Source organism: Cavia porcellus, unplaced genomic scaffold (assembly GCF_034190915.1).
Source record: "Cavia porcellus strain 051 isolate PalLab524CR breed Dunkin Hartley unplaced genomic scaffold, mCavPor4.1 scaffold_5, whole genome shotgun sequence".
Taxonomy (NCBI): Eukaryota; Metazoa; Chordata; class Mammalia; order Rodentia; family Caviidae; genus Cavia; species Cavia porcellus.
This window is the reverse complement of record NW_026947488.1, coordinates 44,752,507-44,769,598: the sequence shown is the minus strand read 5'-3', so window position 1 is coordinate 44,769,598 and position 17,092 is coordinate 44,752,507. Positions and strand designations below refer to the sequence as shown.

The 17,092-nt window shown below is 41.0% G+C and overlaps 1 protein-coding gene across 3 annotated transcripts in view; it reads left to right on the top strand.

Annotated features, from left to right (window-relative positions):
* The window catches only part of Plcb1 (phospholipase C beta 1), a 690,621-nt gene that overhangs the window by 569,122 nt on the left and 104,407 nt on the right, over positions 1-17,092 (top strand). For all 3 annotated transcript variants that reach the window (XM_003476583.5, XM_063248714.1, XM_013159777.3), the window contains 3 exons: positions 7,771-7,903; positions 10,699-10,752; positions 13,649-13,868. In XM_003476583.5, the coding sequence (XP_003476631.1) occupies positions 7,771-7,903; positions 10,699-10,752; positions 13,649-13,868 (407 nt within the window). The remainder of the gene's footprint in view (positions 1-7,770; positions 7,904-10,698; positions 10,753-13,648; positions 13,869-17,092) is intronic.

Sequence of the window (17,092 nt, the reverse complement as noted above, 5' to 3'; positions counted from 1 at the left end):
GCTATGGGATGTGTGAGATGCATTCAGCAGATCTTCTTCTCCCCTTTGCCTCGTTCGTTCCTGAGCTCGGTCTCCATCTGAGAGCATTTTCTCAGGAAATCGCGTGTTCCAGGGTCCCTGCATCCGGTTCCGCAGAGCTCAATGCGGTGCCTAGGAGCCGGCTGCTGGTTCATGGAGCAAAGAATGAGTGTTCCTTCTGATTTTTTATTTCTTTAATTTGGGAACAAGAACTTTGACAAGGTTATGTCTTCAGTTCCGTTTCTTTAGAGATCATAGTACTGTTTTTATTTCCTCACTTCCTTTAAAAAGATTAACAGTAGAAAATTCTTTGATTTTCTTGCTTTGCTCCGACGAGGTGAAATTGGATCCTCCCCACCCTGTCCTTAACTGAATGAAATATAATATAAATTAAACATAGTTCAAGGTAAAGATAATTTACACAATTATACATAAATGACTGTTCATAGAATTCTCTAATTATAAATAGGATTAGCTTTAATCAACTGAATGTACTTTATCTTCTATGAAACCAAAATGAAAATAAAGTATTTTTGAGTAGAATTATGTGCAATCTCACTGTGTAGAAACAATATTTCTTCAGGCTGGGGATTTAGCTCAGTGGCCTAAGCACCTGCCTGGCAAGTGTGAGGTCATGAGCTCAATCCCCAGTACCACAAAAGGAAACAAACAGAGAAACAATATTTCTTCTGTTACCCCCTTACCACCCGCTAATTTGCTGTTGTCCCCAAGAAGAGAGGTAGACACCTCCCTGTTTTTGCCCCCCGAGGGCCCAGAACATTTCTTCGTCCCAGGGCTGGGACGAAGAAATGTGAGCCAGGGATATTTTCACACACTGGTTCCTTTTGTAAACCTCGTCTTTATTCTGGGTATCATTTACCTAAAAGCCATTTGGGGACAATGGAACACAACAGGGATATAAAAATATAGAAACAGAGTTTCAGGTCAGTGTTATTTTTGTTCTCCTTTAAGTTCATCAGAAGGTAATTTACAAAGTGTGTGACAGTGCTTAAAGTTAGAGAATACTTGGATATTTCCAGTTTTAGAAAGAATATTAGAAATGTCATGTCACGCAGACTCCATGTTAGGCTCATAGAGGAAATATGATCCTCCCACACCCCTCCTCAAAATGTCTAAACCCTTAACTGGCCTCATTTTTAAACCTCAAGAAAAAAAACCCATTTGCTCCCACCATGCAGCGCTGGGAAAGAAAAGCCATTTCACGCCTTTGAACACCAGTGTGCCTTTCATTTTGTCTCGCAATAATGTTCGTGTGTTGCAATGAATGAGGCCACTGAAAATAAGTAGCTATGGTTATCTCAAAAGAAAATTTTATCTAGGCCACGGCAGACACTGGGGACGCTATTTTAGCCTTTGAAGGTTTTTTTTTTAATGTGCTGTTTCTAAAGGTCATTTCTATTTGAACACTGAAGACTTCACTGGACTGCAAAATCTTACCAGACATTTAATAATCTAATAAACTACCTTCATGGGGTAATTCTCCAACAAAATAGGTGGGAAAATGATTTCTCCCCATGGGTTTGGACAATAGGGGTTCACCTCAGGTCATGGGAAAAGACATTATGCAGATTATATACAGCTTAGTATTTACATTGTACATATTTAAATTTTTGTATCTGTATTATATTTAAAATCTGAGTAATTGTTGACAGTTAAGGGAACAATGGAATTTAAGTTGCTGGATTTGTCTCATTTTAAAAATGATATTCTAAGATGGAAGGTTAATGAAATTGTAGTAATTGCATAGTTACAACTTTGTAGTTATTCCTCTAAATAAAAGTCATGTAGAAAAATTTAAAGACATGGTAAACACAGAAACAACAGAAACTTTCAGAGGGCCCCAGATGCTGTTAACATTTTCAGGCTTTGTGCCTCTATTGTATTTCATATGTACATATTTTTTCTTACAAATTTGTTATAAAAATGTTTCATAGGGGCCAGGGGTTTAGCTCAGCACACAGACCCCCTGCCCGGCAAGTCGAAGGGCATGAGTTCAACCCTGGTACCAAAAAAAAATTTACTTCATAGCCCAAGCATTTTAATGCAATTACAGACATACCTAATAACACTTACAGAAACAGCACAGTTTTTATTTTGTTTTTAAATCATCTGTAAAGGGAAAATGTTAACTATCCCATATACAGATTAAAAATATTAGCCAGCCATAGTGGTGTATGCCTGTAATCTCAGCATTTGAGAGGCTGAGACATGAAGATTGCCACAAGTTCAAGGCCTGGGCTATATAGTGAGCTCAAGACCAGTCTGAACTACATAGCAAGACCCTGTCTCAAAAATGTTAATAAAAATAAAATATTATATGATAACACCAATGTGTCCAAATACAATACTTAAACATGATTTGTAGGATGTCAGAGAGTGGGGAAAAAAATCCACCAAACGCTCACTGAGTGCTCAGCACACTGAGCCCTGTTATGCATTAACTCACTGAAGTCTTGAAGCACCGATAAGACCTCCTTTTTATTCTCCATTGGCAGATGAGGAAACTTGGACACTGACAGGTTAAATTCCTTGTCCAGTGCTACCCAATTAGTAAGAAAAAGTTAGGACGGAAGCCCAGGAAATCTGTCTCTGTGACTTGGTCTACACCAGCAGCTCTGGAAATCGAATGTGCAGGTCAGGGCATACGGTAAAATGCTGGTCCTGAATCTGTGGGTCTGGGACTCGCTCAGCATCTCTGCTAAGCCCCTGTGACAGGAGCCCGCTGAACTGCGGAACACACTCTGGTAACAATAGTCTGCACTACACTGCACGGCAACACCTCTATTAAGACAGAACTGTGATGCTCTGGTAGGTAAACTGATCTTTCTGATCTTCTTTAGAACTTCTCCTGCATTTTATTTTTCCATGCTCCATAGCAGTTACCTGAATGAGCACAGGAAACATGACTTTTATCTTTAGCAGGGATATTTTTAGTTCAATAGACTGTCTGGACTGTCCTCCTTTGTATCACCACATAGCATTAGAACTTGGTCTTCTGTAAGTTAGGTTTATAGATGCGGGTTCTATTGAATTAGATTGTCTGTTATTTGGACAAGGTACATATCCCTAACTCAAAACTGTTGAGCTAAAAAACTGTTTTTATGCATCAAATATTCATTTCCACTCTTGGGAAAGCTGTGATCTGCGACACAGTATGTCACTCCAAATTTCCGTTGGCCCTTCAGACCAAATTCTGAGTATCATGTGTGCGCAACCACGTGTGTGTGAAGGTGTGTGCACAGACAGTATTTAGTATCTTGATGTTGACGAGGGAAAGTCACTTGCTAATGCTAAGATTTTGTTTATTCAATGAGACCTACTTTTCACATTGTAAGACTCACGTGTTCTTATGCATGAACTGAAATGTATCTAAAATAGTTTTCAAATATTTCCTAATTCAGTGTATGGCACCATAGACATCTTCAATGGGATTTTATTCCTTGAATAATAATGTGAATTTCACTTGTAAAATAACCCAATAGCAAAAAGTCCAAGACGGTAACATTGATGAGGTTGTAGTGTTTGAATAAATAAAACCTAGTCCTAGTGTGCAGTTTTTCGCAGAACTAAAACTGGTTATCTCATCCACAGTTTAAGGACTAGGCATTAAATACAAGATGAAGTTTACAGCTTATTTTGAATTCTCGTTAAATGAAACTTTCCCCCTCCTCAAATAATAAATTAGTAAAAGAGCCAAGCATGGTGCTGCATACCTGTAATCTAGCACTCGGGAGGCTGAGCCAGGAGGATCACTGCAAGTTCGAGGCCACCCTGGGCTACATAAGTGAATTCAAGGCCAGCCTGCACTACATTGCAAGACCCTGTCTTAAAAAAATAATGAAATACTGAATTATAGAAACACAGTTTATAAATGTCCTTGAAATTTAAAGTACAGACATTTCTCCTTTGAGACCAAGCTACGGTGTTGGGACTCAGTCATTAACTGAACCGATTCCTAAATGAGGAATTATATACACTATCCAGTAAAATATGAAAACAAAGTTTGCCTTTTAGGAGATGACAGCCTCTCTATCATTTCTGTGTTCTACAGCTTTAGCAATCATAAATTTCCCTTACTGACTCCCATGATAAAAGTAGTCCCTACTAACACAGAGGAATTCTTATTTTTAGAAAAGCAAGTGTTTACTTGTAGCAGTAGAAGGGCTTGCTAATAAACAATGGTTACAATTAATTATTAATAAATAAATAATCATCAATGGTTAATACATTGAAGAAATAAGATCTTTTAAACTCTATAAAGGACATACATTCTTTTGAGTTTAAAGGAGTCTATAGTTTTATTCAACCGCTTGCACAAATCATCATCATGGCAAAAAAAATTTCAGTGCGTCATAGTGAAAGCTTTTGTATCCATCTGTGTAAAACAGCAATATATCCAGAAGCCTGAATATTGTGATCCCTGCCATGCCTGATAGGAGGAAAACATGATTCTTGATCCATGATGAAGTATCTTATTCAGCTCTGGAGTGCAAAGTCTCACACTTTACTTGCGTTTCTGTCACACAAGATCTTACTGAAGCTCAGCCTGATTGAGCAGGTCGCAAAGGTCATAGCATCCTACATGTCTAACAAGCTCACAGGTGCTTCAGTGCTATCTGCCCATGGACCATATTCTGAGTGGCAAGGCGCTTGAACTTTAGCATGTGCAGAATTATCTGGATGACTTCTTAAAACACAGCTTGAAGAACTCCATTCCCAGGGCTCTAATTCAGTAGGTCAGGGTGGACCTAGTAACTTGCTCTATTAACAATTGACAGTGATGCTGATGCAGGTCAGAGACCACACAGGAGGAATTGCTGCTTTGAGCCCTACATACACCTGGGTGGCTCCACCCAGATGAAACCCATTAATTCTGTCCACTCTGAAATGTCAGCTTAGTCCCAGAAACCAGGGCTCTGGGTGAAACTCTTCCTTGGAATAACCCAGAATTTGTCCTGTGAGTGATGGGCCCAGGGATCATGAAATGATTTGGTTCAATTAATGTCAAAGATACATTCCCACAGGGAAAATTTCAAAGATATTTGATGTACTTTCTTTTTAGAAAAGCAATACTGGTGTTTCTTCTAGCTGATTTCTGTAGAAATGGTGACACAGCATTTCTATAAAGTTGCTGGGAACTTTAATGTGCAGTTGGCTTCTCTTTCTGAGGGTTGTGTGAATTCACCGATTCAACCAACTATGGATTACATAGCACTTACTGTGAGGGAGACCTGTTATCTCATTTGGTCCATGTAGTAAAAGTTTAAAGTCCAAAACTGTACACCTGTCTGGGAAAGCCTGAGTCTAACAAAATCATGGGCACTGCCCAGTCTGTTCTGAATCAACTGCATTTCTGCAGCTTGAAGTGACCAGTCTCCCCCATAATATTCCTTATGACTTTGTCCCTTACCCATGTGGTGTGCAAATCATGAAGTTGTCATACTGTCTGCTGCACAGAAAGGACTGGACATTCTAGGTAACTCAGGCAAAGCCAGGGTGATCCAGTACCTCTAAAACCTCAGAGCTGGTACTTGACAGATACTTTGTCATGTTAGCTACTGAACCTAATTCCTGAAATGCTTGTTTTCTACTGCTTTATCATAATTTCTATACCCAGGATGCAGTTCTTTTTAATCAACATATATATATTCTCCTCCTTTTGTAAAATTTATAAAAATAGCTGTTTCAGTTGTACTTTTATTTCCCTTCCTGGTACTAAAAAGTTATGCCTTTACTGACTTTCAAAATTATACTCTCAGGTTCTGTTCATTTTCAAGCTGGGAAAGGTTTAGATTCTTTTTATAAAATCTTAATTTTTAAAGGTCAAATTTGCCATGTTTTGAAGAAAAAATATACTGCAATGATTTCACTTGTCCAGTAGAGGGCAGGAGCTTACTTCCTCTGTGATTCATTCTACACTTCAATCAAGAAAGTAGAATCTGGTTAGCGCGACCGAAGTCCTACCTTCTGAATCTCCTTTCCTCGAAAAGTGTTTAGTTGGATCCTAGAATTGTTTCAACTAAATTGATAAAACACATTCTGGCTATCCTATTTCTGTCATAATCTCTAATACAGACCATGCAAAGTGATTTTGTGTTTTTTATTTGAACTCATAAAAATGAGTATTTGGGGAAGGCATGGAGAGAAATCAAGTCACAAGACTAACTCCTGCTGAGTCTTTTTAGTGGGAGGAAGACTTCAGTTTTGCATTTTAGCTCATGTAGCCGCGGGGCAGGACCGATTTACCTTGGTGAGCTCTGACAGCTGCCTGGGCTACACTGTTTAGGTTGCCGTCCCCTCCTTGATGTCCAGCCACGTACTGGGCTTCACCTCATCCTCCTCGATGCCACCAGCACCGAACCTGCCTGACGCCCAAGCAGGGAAGAATTGTTGACTTACGTATGTTCTTCCATCTCTTTAAGCAGTTTGGACTTCTGGTTTAAAAGATTCTTTGGGGTGAATGAGAAGCCACCAGTGATGACCAGGGTCATTCTTTTCACTTTTAACTTTAAAAAATAAATGCTCCCATTGCACAATCGACTCTGTAATTACATGGCAAAGTGTCACAACGTTGGGCACCAGACATGCCTTCTGGAAAAGCGAGTTTCCTGGTATATTTTATGAATGGACCACAAAGTGGAGTATTGGGTTAAACCAGTTATCAGCCAAGTCTGCCATGGACTTGGAAGGCAGTTTTAATAAAGAATGGCAGACCATTTAGAGCGTTGAAAAGCATCGTTGGCACAGTGTGTAATTAGTGAGGCAATTATTTTATAAGGAGCAGCCTTTGTTCAATTTATTTAATAAATGTTTCCTCTAAGTAGTGAACTAGCTGCTGACGTGAGTGCAGAGTTGATGGGTTTTGATGCATTTCTTGTCATTCACTGGTAGTGTGTTGAATGAATGAAACTGTTTTATGTCTTTTATTTATTTAACACACACTTATTTGCTCTGTGCCAGAAAGCATTCTGAGTACTTTATGATGATTTGATCCACTAAGCAGCCTTACAAGATAGTGATGCTGCATGCAAATCCTCGTCGGCACAGATGAGGAAACCGAGAGCTGAGTGAATTGCCCAGGTCACACTCTCTCTAAGTGGCCGGGCCCACCTCCAAACCCAGGCAAACCTGGCTCCAAACTGTGAGCCCTTAGCCATCCCATCGACTGGTGACCGCTGCAAAACAAGCAACCCCTAAATTTCATGACACGAATTATTTACTACACGGCCTGAGTCACTTGTGCAGGACAGCCGCTCTGCTGATTTGGACCCGGCCTGGCAATCTTAGCTGACTCACTCCTGTTTCAGTACCTCGCAGGGAATGGCCTAAAACAGCATGGTCAAGATGACTCAGTTTCCCTTTGAGGGCTTCTCAGAGCAGGGCTTGAAAAAAGGTAAAAACTTTGCGAGTGTTTTTAGGTCGTCTGTGTGCATCAAGTTTGCTAGTCTCTCCTTTGACAAAAGCAAATCACACGGTCAGGTCCTGAGGAAAATGAGGGAACTACCCAAGGGCACGCACTAGGTGAAGTCAAAATAAAGGGATTTAATACAATGCATTTAGCCCGATCATGATTCAATAATACACTGGATTTATCTTGCATTCCCAGTAGTTTCAAAATGACATTGCAGATGCCAGTGCATTGCGACTCTGACATGGAGCCTTGTTGATTTAAGAACAGTAAAAGAACAATAAGAAAACACAGAAAAAACAAAAGAATATGTTGTATTTCAGGCTGATCCTGGAGAAACACCATCAGAGGCTCCAAGTGAATCCAGGACGACTCCAGCAGAAAACGGGGTGAATCACACTACATCTTTGGCGCCCAAACAGCCCTCTCAGGCTTTACACAGCCAGCCAGCTCCAGGTAACAGCTGAAAGGTCCCTGCAGAAGACTATGAGTCTGGGGCTGTCCCCAGAGGGAGGCGGACTCTGGCATGTGGGCTGTGATTGATGAATGAATGATGGGAGGACTCGCACCTAGTCATCATTTGGCTCTGCTGGTATCAACAAACTCACAGGTTTCCGGTGTCTACTTAATGGTGGGTTCTGACCCATGTGCTAGCAAGGTGTTGTGAAGAGTTCTTACAAGGATGATCAAAACATGCTGAATGTTTACATTTTTTTAAAAAATCTATTTCAACAAAAGACCCCTTGCCACTAATCTCCCGCATTCACATTGAGCACACATACTGAGCACCCTCCTCCCATCCTTCTTGCTGCTTTCTGAAGCACTTCTGGAAGTCTCCTTTTGTGAGTGTCTTTATGAAGAAGAGTAGAAATATAGTGAATGCTGCAGCCCAGTACCATTCCACCCAAAAGCAGGCTCACAAAACATTGGTGCATCCTTATCCACCTTGTTCTGTGGGTCTGGCGCTCTGTGACCTGTGGCTCCTCCATGAAAGGTAAGTATTTCAAATAATTCAGGACATCCAGGCATGGAGACAGCACAACTAAAGATGTTCATGAAACTTCCAGAACTGCCTCAGAAAAGTGGCAAGAATGAGAGGATAAGTCTTTTGAAAGCAAAGGTGAGTATTTTGAGAGAGACTAATGGCAATGTCTTATACCATTATACACATAAAAAAATGCACTGTTTTTTTTTAATCATATCTTGTATAAACCACAGTGCTTTAGAAGCACATTCCTAGTCCTCCTTCAGTAGATCTCTGCCAAGGAAACCCCTTCCTCTTGTTCCGGCTTATTTTCAACAGCCTGGAGTATCTACCGTGTGCCCGACACTCTGCTCAGCCCTGGGCTCTGATCAGTTCCTTGCAGTAAATGCTGTTACTATTCCCGCAGTGCAGAGAATAGACTGATAAAGTGCTTGCCAGAGGCCCCACAGGCAGTGAAGTCAGGATAGACGCAGCTCCTGATAGCACTAAAATGCCTGCTTATCTCTCCTCTAGTCCAACCAAAGCCACACGCATGTCTCATTTCTCAAGCCAGTCCTTGGATTTCTGTGTGCCTCGCTTTGACATTTAATCATGCACTAGTTTATGTAATGATCGCTCATGTGTGTGGCCAAGTTCTGTCACCATACAGTGTTCTTCCCGGGACTGGCTCTTGTTGGCAGTGTCCTCTGTACCTCCCATAATACTGAAGAATAGTGTGTACTTGATAACTTTCTGTGGAATTTGTTAATGAAATAAGAAAAAAAGGAAAGAATTTCCTTCCACAGAGGCGTGACGTCATGTTCTGTTCCTTCCTTGCCTTCCTAGGGTATCACAGTGACAAGACACAGGGCTTTTATGTGCAATGTAGGGGTATCTGTCATGGGAGAAAGATGACACTTTGAGCCATGTCTATTTAATTTGTATCAAACATGCATAAACTGGAACTCTGGTTTTAGGAAGCTTGCTAAAATCAGTAATAGTAAGAATATCATTAACCACAAAAGAAGAGTGATATTTTCAAGTAGAGTCTCATGTACTGTGTACAGACATTTTAAGTTCTTCTGAAATGTAAACATGTATTTAAATACATGAAGAAACAGTCCTGTTCCTCTGGGAGAAATGGGGAATTTGAGCATCCTAGCATTTAAGTTTTTGAATGTTGTAGTTTAGAAAAATTTGGCTTACAGAAAGCACTGTTACATTGCAAAACTTCTCCTTGTCCTGTAAAGTGAACGTCTTAGACCATTGTGCAGTTACCAGACCAAGAATTTAACACACACACAGGCCTGAGACCTTGATCGAGTTTCACCTGCTCCCCTCGATTCTTACCCTGCACCCCACATCTCACACATCTGCCTGCCTCCTCGGGTTTTGTGGCTCAGGTCTCCCTTTATAATCTTGAAACTTTTGAGGAATTCTTGTTTTCCTGAATGCCTTTTAGTTCGAGTTTGCCAGTTGTTTCCTCGTTATTAAATCAAGGTTCCAAATATTTCTCAAGACCCTGGACGCTGGGTCCTTCTCAGGGTGAGCTGTCCTGCTGTGGACTTGTACTTCCCTCCGCCCGCAGGCGATGTCTGATGGCTGGGTGCAGGCTGTTTCCCCGGGGAAATGTGTGGCTTTCCCCTTAGATATCCTGCAGGGGACCCTGTGAGGCTACAGAACTATCTGGTTTTTCCTTATGCTTTTGCCCCTGATTTAGCAGCCATGAAAGGACCTTGCCTGTACGTTAGGCAGGCGATACCTGCCCGGTGCTAAATTTGCTTTTGGAAAAAAATCACTTTTCATTCCTGATTTTGAAAAAAAGTGGTGATAATATTGTTTTAGCTGAATTTATCATTTTGATCAGATTGTCTTCTCTTCCTATAAATGGAGCTTACATATAATTTCACATTTAATTAGATGTATCTCAAATTTACAAAGCAAATACTTTCCAAGAATAATTTTGCTATAAATAAGTTTCAGTTATAATGTATAATTCTATACCACGAGACAGAATCAAAAACTTCTTTTTTAATGCTGAGGATTAAACTAACACTCTTTTTTTTTTTTTTTTTTTGGTCTTTTTCGTGTTTATCGGTGCCAGGGATCAAACTCACAACTGCCTGCTTGCAAGGCAGGTGCTTATGCCGCTGAGCTAAATCCCCAGCCCTAAACTAACACTCTTGCACAAGTTAGGCAACTAGTGTTCCCCTGAGCTAATCTTTCAGCCATGAATTTTTTGATAGAAAAAAATTAAAGAAAGCTATTCATTTTCTTTCAATTGCAGGTTCTGTAAAGGCTCCTGCCAAAACAGAAGATCTTATTCAGAGTGTCTTAACAGGTAAATACTACACTTCTCCTCCCGTGGAATTTGGCAGCTGAATATTATACCATGTTAGTGTTTAGAAAAAAGTTCAACCTAGCCCTGAGAAGCAACATGATTAATTTTCTTCTTTTGAAAATTATACAGACATAGTCTTAGTTTGGGCTACTTTACACGATGTAATCACAGAGAAAAAAATCATAATTAGCATATAGAACCCTACTGGCATAAAAAAATGGTTTCATAAGATATCTATTTCTGAATGTAAGAATAGTTTCCTACTAGAAATATGATCCAGCAAATGTCTTCCCAAATGCCATAAATTTTAACCATGTCTGTGATATGCAGAATGCATGACTATAAAATACATGACTTTAAGAACTGTGGTACAGTTTAGAATTCTTTTTTCATTTGGTTAGTTATATTTGCTAGTGGGGTCAAAATTGGTGCAGGCTGTTATCAGTATAATCAGCACTGTGTAATGAAGTCTCAAAAAGTGTTTAAAATACTTGGCTCATTACACAAGGGAAATGTACACTCACGTTTACCTAAAGCAACCTAAATGGCCATCAACAAAATAGCAGGTATATGCATTTTGCTATATTCACAGACAGCCTGGAATACAGCTGTACAATGAACTACAGTCCCATTCAACAGCATGGGTAAAACTCACAAGCATGTTGCTGAAAAACAGAAGCTGAACATAAAAGAGCATGAGTGTACCTCCATAGAATAATTCATAGCAAGGCAAAGTTGATTATAGCCATTAAAATCCCAGATTTGACACTTACTTGGTGTGTGGAAAGATAACCAGAAAGCAAGTACTGGTAATATTCTGATTTTTTTCACCTGAGTGATAGCTTTTTGGGGAGGGAGTGGTGATAGTTATTGAAACATGATAAACTTTGTCAAATTTTACAGGGATATATATCTATCATTTATGTACTTTTATGCATGCATTTATATTTCACCAAAAATATTATATTACTTGAATATATTAAAAGAAAACAAAATTCATTTAAAGACTTCATTTCTTGGGAAAAAATGCAACTTTTTTTAATTTTACGAACAAATAAAATCAAAATTCACAACAAATTAATAAGAGAATAACAATAATACCTTGGCATTGTTATCTTCAAAGTAGTTACAGTACAAGACATAAACCAAAAAGATTCTTATAAAAAGAAACAGATAATAACACATCAGTACTCGGTCACAACCCAGTGGGTCTGTACCAATCACACAGCTGTGATTATCTCCAGCTTATTTGTGAGTGATATTTGTGTCTTTAGATAAATGGGAATTACCTTTCTCCTTGAGAATACTCATGTATAGGCTTTTAAAAGTAGTGTTTTTGGTAGACTTTTTAAAATCATGGTTGGGACATCTGGATCCCAATGGCTGGTTTGCTGCAAACCATATGTAAAGAAGTAGGAGTCAGTTATTTAAAATTTGGCTACTCTTCAGATTATGAATTGTTACTGTATCAACTTTTCATGCAGCCTTTCTAAGTCCGTTTGGGCCTGGGGGAAATCATTAAGTAATATGCTTGGTTTTCTCTGTGAATTCTTTCTTAAAAAAACAAAAAAACAGAATGTCAAGAGAATAGACATATTATAAGGAAAGAAAGCGTATTTCAGTTGCTTAAATACCTTGGCGTTTAAGAGCATAAATTATTATTCTGATTTTAATGTTTATTCACTAGACATCTCATTTTCTATTCAGGTCTGTTGTTATTTGTGGCATATATTATTTTTTAATCTCTTGACAGCTCTAAATATTTATGGAAACATTTTTTTATTCCCAGAAGCAGAAAGTTCAGATCAAAGGATGGAAAAATGTGAACTCTGACTTAATCTAGGTCCAAATAAATGATAATTTACTGAAGTTAAGGCACCATCTATTGACAGGCACCCCACCCTTGCTGTTTTGTTGAGAAAGAAAAACACAGAGGCAGTGTTTACCCCAGTGACCAGAAGATGCATCCTGATTTCAGAAATGTGAACTGATTTTTAAAATGCATTTTCTAGCATTGATGAAATATATCAGAACTACAGCATGGTTTAAAGTGAGCCTCTGTCACATTACGCATTTTTAAAAATATTGAATACAATTCAATGTAATCACATAAGCTTCCACTAACTCTACTGGTGCTTTTGGGCAAATGAGGTTAAAGAATCTTCCCTCCAGACACTTTGCCACCTACCTCCCAGGCTTGAGATAAATGTACAAGCCTAGGATGTCTGTACCACCGGAGGCACCCCTTAGAGATGCCACTGCGGTGGCGGCAATGCCGGAAACAGTTAAGCCCTTCCCATAAATTCCCTTTATCACCATCCTCACAGCCCTACCACAAAGTGGGTTCTAACTCTTAAAACCAGTGCTGTGAGTGTTCTGCTGGTAATTCACAGCTTTCCTTTCTCTACAACATTGCTCTCAGCTCAGAAAAGGTCCCTCCAAAAAGCTACACCACTCCCTAAGGATTGTCCCCAATTTGCAAGATGCTGACTTTCTTGCCTCACAGAGACCAACCTGGCACCAGATGGAAGCCAGGCTCCCGCTGAGCTGTCCCGCCCCACCTGCTGCCCCTGTCCTGTGTGCTCCCTCATTCTCTGACCCTGAGAGCCCCGTTAGTAAATCATCTGAGTCCCAGTCTTGGGCTCTGCTTCTAGAGAACCCTGGCTTTCAAAAAAAAAAAGACAAATAAAGAAACCGTGAAAAGCTTGGTAGCATAGTCATGAAGTTAGCAAGCCTCCAGATCTATGAGACACCGCAGCTCTTCCTTGGAGCCGCAGGGGGCCAGGTCAGCCAGGCCTGGCTTGTTGAATGTGGCTCCTCCTCCTGCTCTTCCTCCTCTCTGGGTCCTCTGCCCTTCCCTTTCCTTGGCTCTTATGCTCCTGCTCATTCATTACAGAAGTGGAAGCGCAGACCATTGAAGAGCTGAAGCAGCAGAAATCCTTTGTGAAACTTCAGAAGAAACACTACAAGGAAATGAAAGACCTGGTGAAGAGACACCACAAGAAAACCACTGACCTGATCAAAGAACACACTACAAAGTACAATGAAATTCAGAACGACTACTTGAGAAGGAGGGCGGCCTTGGAAAAGACTGCCAAGAAAGACAGCAAAAAAAAGTGAGTTGCGTAAATGTTCCTTGTGTAGCACAAAAGACAGAGCATCATGGCCATGAATGGGGGTGGGGGGATTTAATGCTGTGTTGCTGGTCCTGTACCTGCATGAAACAGAAAGCCACCCAACTCTCCACACTCTGTAGGTTCTTGGGTCATTCAGCTCATTGTGTTTGTCCACTGAATTTCTTTATTTGACCAAAGTCTTAGAGTAGATTCACAGGAAGTCTTCGCTGAGCTCTGGCCCAGAGCCCTGACACCAGGCAGCTGACTTCCCAGATTACAGCTGCCAACTTAGCTGGGCTAAAGAATTGCTCATGCATCAGAGCCCAGCTGAAGAGGCAACTTGTCCTGGGTAAAAGAGAAACTCCAGTTCTCCTTTGCCTCCCTGTCTACAGCCCATAGAGCCTTGCAAGGTGACCACTGTGTCCAGGTTAGGGTCCCTGCAGCCCCAGATACCTAGACCGTTAGGAGACCAGCAAGTTCCACACATTCTACTGATATTATAGAACGCCTGTCATGCCTGGGGATGTAGCAATGAACAGAACCTACACAATTCCACCCTCAAATAGCTAAGAGGGTAAAATGGGGAAGAGGGACAATAAATAAACACATAGCATCATTCCAGACTGTGATGAAGACATTAAAGAAAAAAATAAGGATATTGTAAGAGAGAATGACTAGAGCGGCAGAGCCCTTGTATCATGGTAATCTGACATGCAGTACTCAGCTCTATAAAGAATGATGGAGGATTATCCCAGGCAGAGGGCATATAAGTGCAAAGGCTCTGAGGCAGGCAGAAATGGTCATCTGGGGAACAGTGAAGTTGGCAAAGTGGTTGAAAACAAAAGGAACCACATCATGAAGTCAGAGAAGTCGGAGGGAGAATTGCATCACTATTACTTTAGGACAAGAGCAAGATAGACAGTTTGGAATTTATGTAAGGGCAAGAATCCACTGAAGAAAAAAAAATTTTCAGTGGAATTTATGGTCTTGCATTCTCAGAAAATGACTCTAGCTGCTGTGTGGAAGGTCCAGCCTTGGACTGGGCTTCTTAAACGGACAATTGAGTTACCGGGGTGTTGATAGCTGTAGGTTTTGACCCAGCAGGTCCTGGCGGGGCCCAAGCAGCAGAGAGGATGCTGAGGTTGCCGGTCTGCCCACACCACTGTGAGCGCTAGCTGGAGGCTGCAGGGTTGCAGCAGGAGACCAGCAGGGGAGTTCAGCAGGAGTCCAGCAGAAATGGAGAGAAGAGGGAGGATTTTGGATTTTGAAAGAAGCCTAGGACAAAGGACTCAAACCTGGAAGAGCAGGGAGGCCTGCAGTCCCAGACATCCTTGTGCAGAGAAACTTGTAGTCTCACCCCAGCCTACTCTGTTGCTGACACTGCATTATCTAGGTGAGCCTCTACCCAAGGTGCAGCCTGGATATTTGAATTGCCAATAAGATCTCAGGAGCTTGGTCCACAGACTTCCCAGGGATGCGCCCTGCTCTGGGATCCTTCAGGGGCATCCCAGAAATTGAAGGATGACACAGAAGCCTTTTTCACTCCAATTCCTTCCTGCCTTGCCAGCCTCATTCCCCGGTGCCCATGGCAACGGTAGCCCCTGCTTAGAGCCCATGGAGCTGAAATAAGAGCATAAGGGTGTTCTCCAGGTCCATAGCCCCTTCCTCAGGTGTAAACCTCTTGCATGAAGACTGTAAGCCCAACCTCTGGACCTAAAATGTGAGAATTTCAGTTTTCTGATTGCCTGTGGATTTCAGGGTATCTCAGATTTCCACGTTGAGTTGCTCACTGTAGCTTATCCTAGAACTCTGCAGACAGAAGGTCTGGCTGATATCCCTGAGATTCCTCTTCTGCCCCCATTGAGGGGCTGTTGCTGGTATACTGAGTAACAGCAAGTGTCAGGCATCTATGTGCTGTATTTATTTTCTAGGGTTTCTGAACAAAGCAACTCAAACCTGATGCCTTACTGCAGGGGAAATGAGGGCCCCACAGTTTCAGAGGCAGGCAGTCTGAAATCAAGGTGTCAGCAGGGTGCCTGCTCTGAAAGGTCTGGTGTGGAATCTTTCCTTGCCATTCTAAGCTCTTGGTGGTTACCAGCAATGCCGAGCATACCTTGGCCCGTAGACCCATCCTCTAGCTTCTCCCTCTGTTATCGCATGGAGCTCTCTCTGTTACTTCACATTTTCTCTTCTTCTGAGGTCACCATCACTGGTAAGAGTCTACCTTACTTCAGTGACTTCATCATATCTGTTATATCAGCAACCCCTTGATTTCCAAATAAGGCAGTAAGCTGAGGTTCAGGGAAAGACTAATGCTTAAGGGGACACCATTCACCCCAGAGTGTGGGCTGAGCACATGCATGCACTCTGCCACACATTTGCCTCACAGCACTGTGAATTTAGGTCCAGGCATCACCCACACTGACAAGCAGTACCTGAAGCTCAGGAAAGCTGTCCCCAGCAGGAAGCATGTGCTACGCACAGGATCTAGTTACACTGGAGTCACAGCATGGCGTCCCACTGTGTCTGATGATGTAGTAAGTGTGGAACTTGAATCCCGGGAGACGTATGACTGCTTCCTGGAAGGGGTCCCTGTAATTCTACAAAGGACTCAGAATCTTATAACCGCCTCTCTCAGTATCTCTCCACTGTGAATGGATGCATAAAATAGCAATGCCCAAATGAATTTATTCGGCAATATCTCAAATGTTATTACATTGCTCTTCTGGGTTTAGACAGCAGAACTTCTTAGAGTGTCGTTTGTGGGCTTGTACTATGAACTTATGGACAGTGCAGATTTTGCAACATGAAGCTCGTTAATCAGCATAATTAATTTTCTAAAAATATTTTCTTGGGGCTGGAGAGTTAGCTCAGTGGCATAAGTGCCTGCTTTGCAAGCACACAGTGGTGAGTACGATCCCCGGTACCGATAAAAAAAAAAAAAAAAAATATTTTCTTGAAAACTTAAGAATTAGGGAAATGAAAATAATAAGGCAGTTGCTTTAAGCTTTCATTTTTGTCCTTCCTCAAGGTTTATTTAGCTAAACATCAATTTTACTTTTTAAGTTATTTATTGAGCACAAAGAATATTGTACACATTATTCTAAAATCTTCATAAACATCAACTCACACCATTTTAAAAATACATTATTTGTGGCATGAAAAAGTGTATGGTTTAGAAGGAAAATTTTTTTAAGTATTCTTCTATTTCAATGTATATTTGG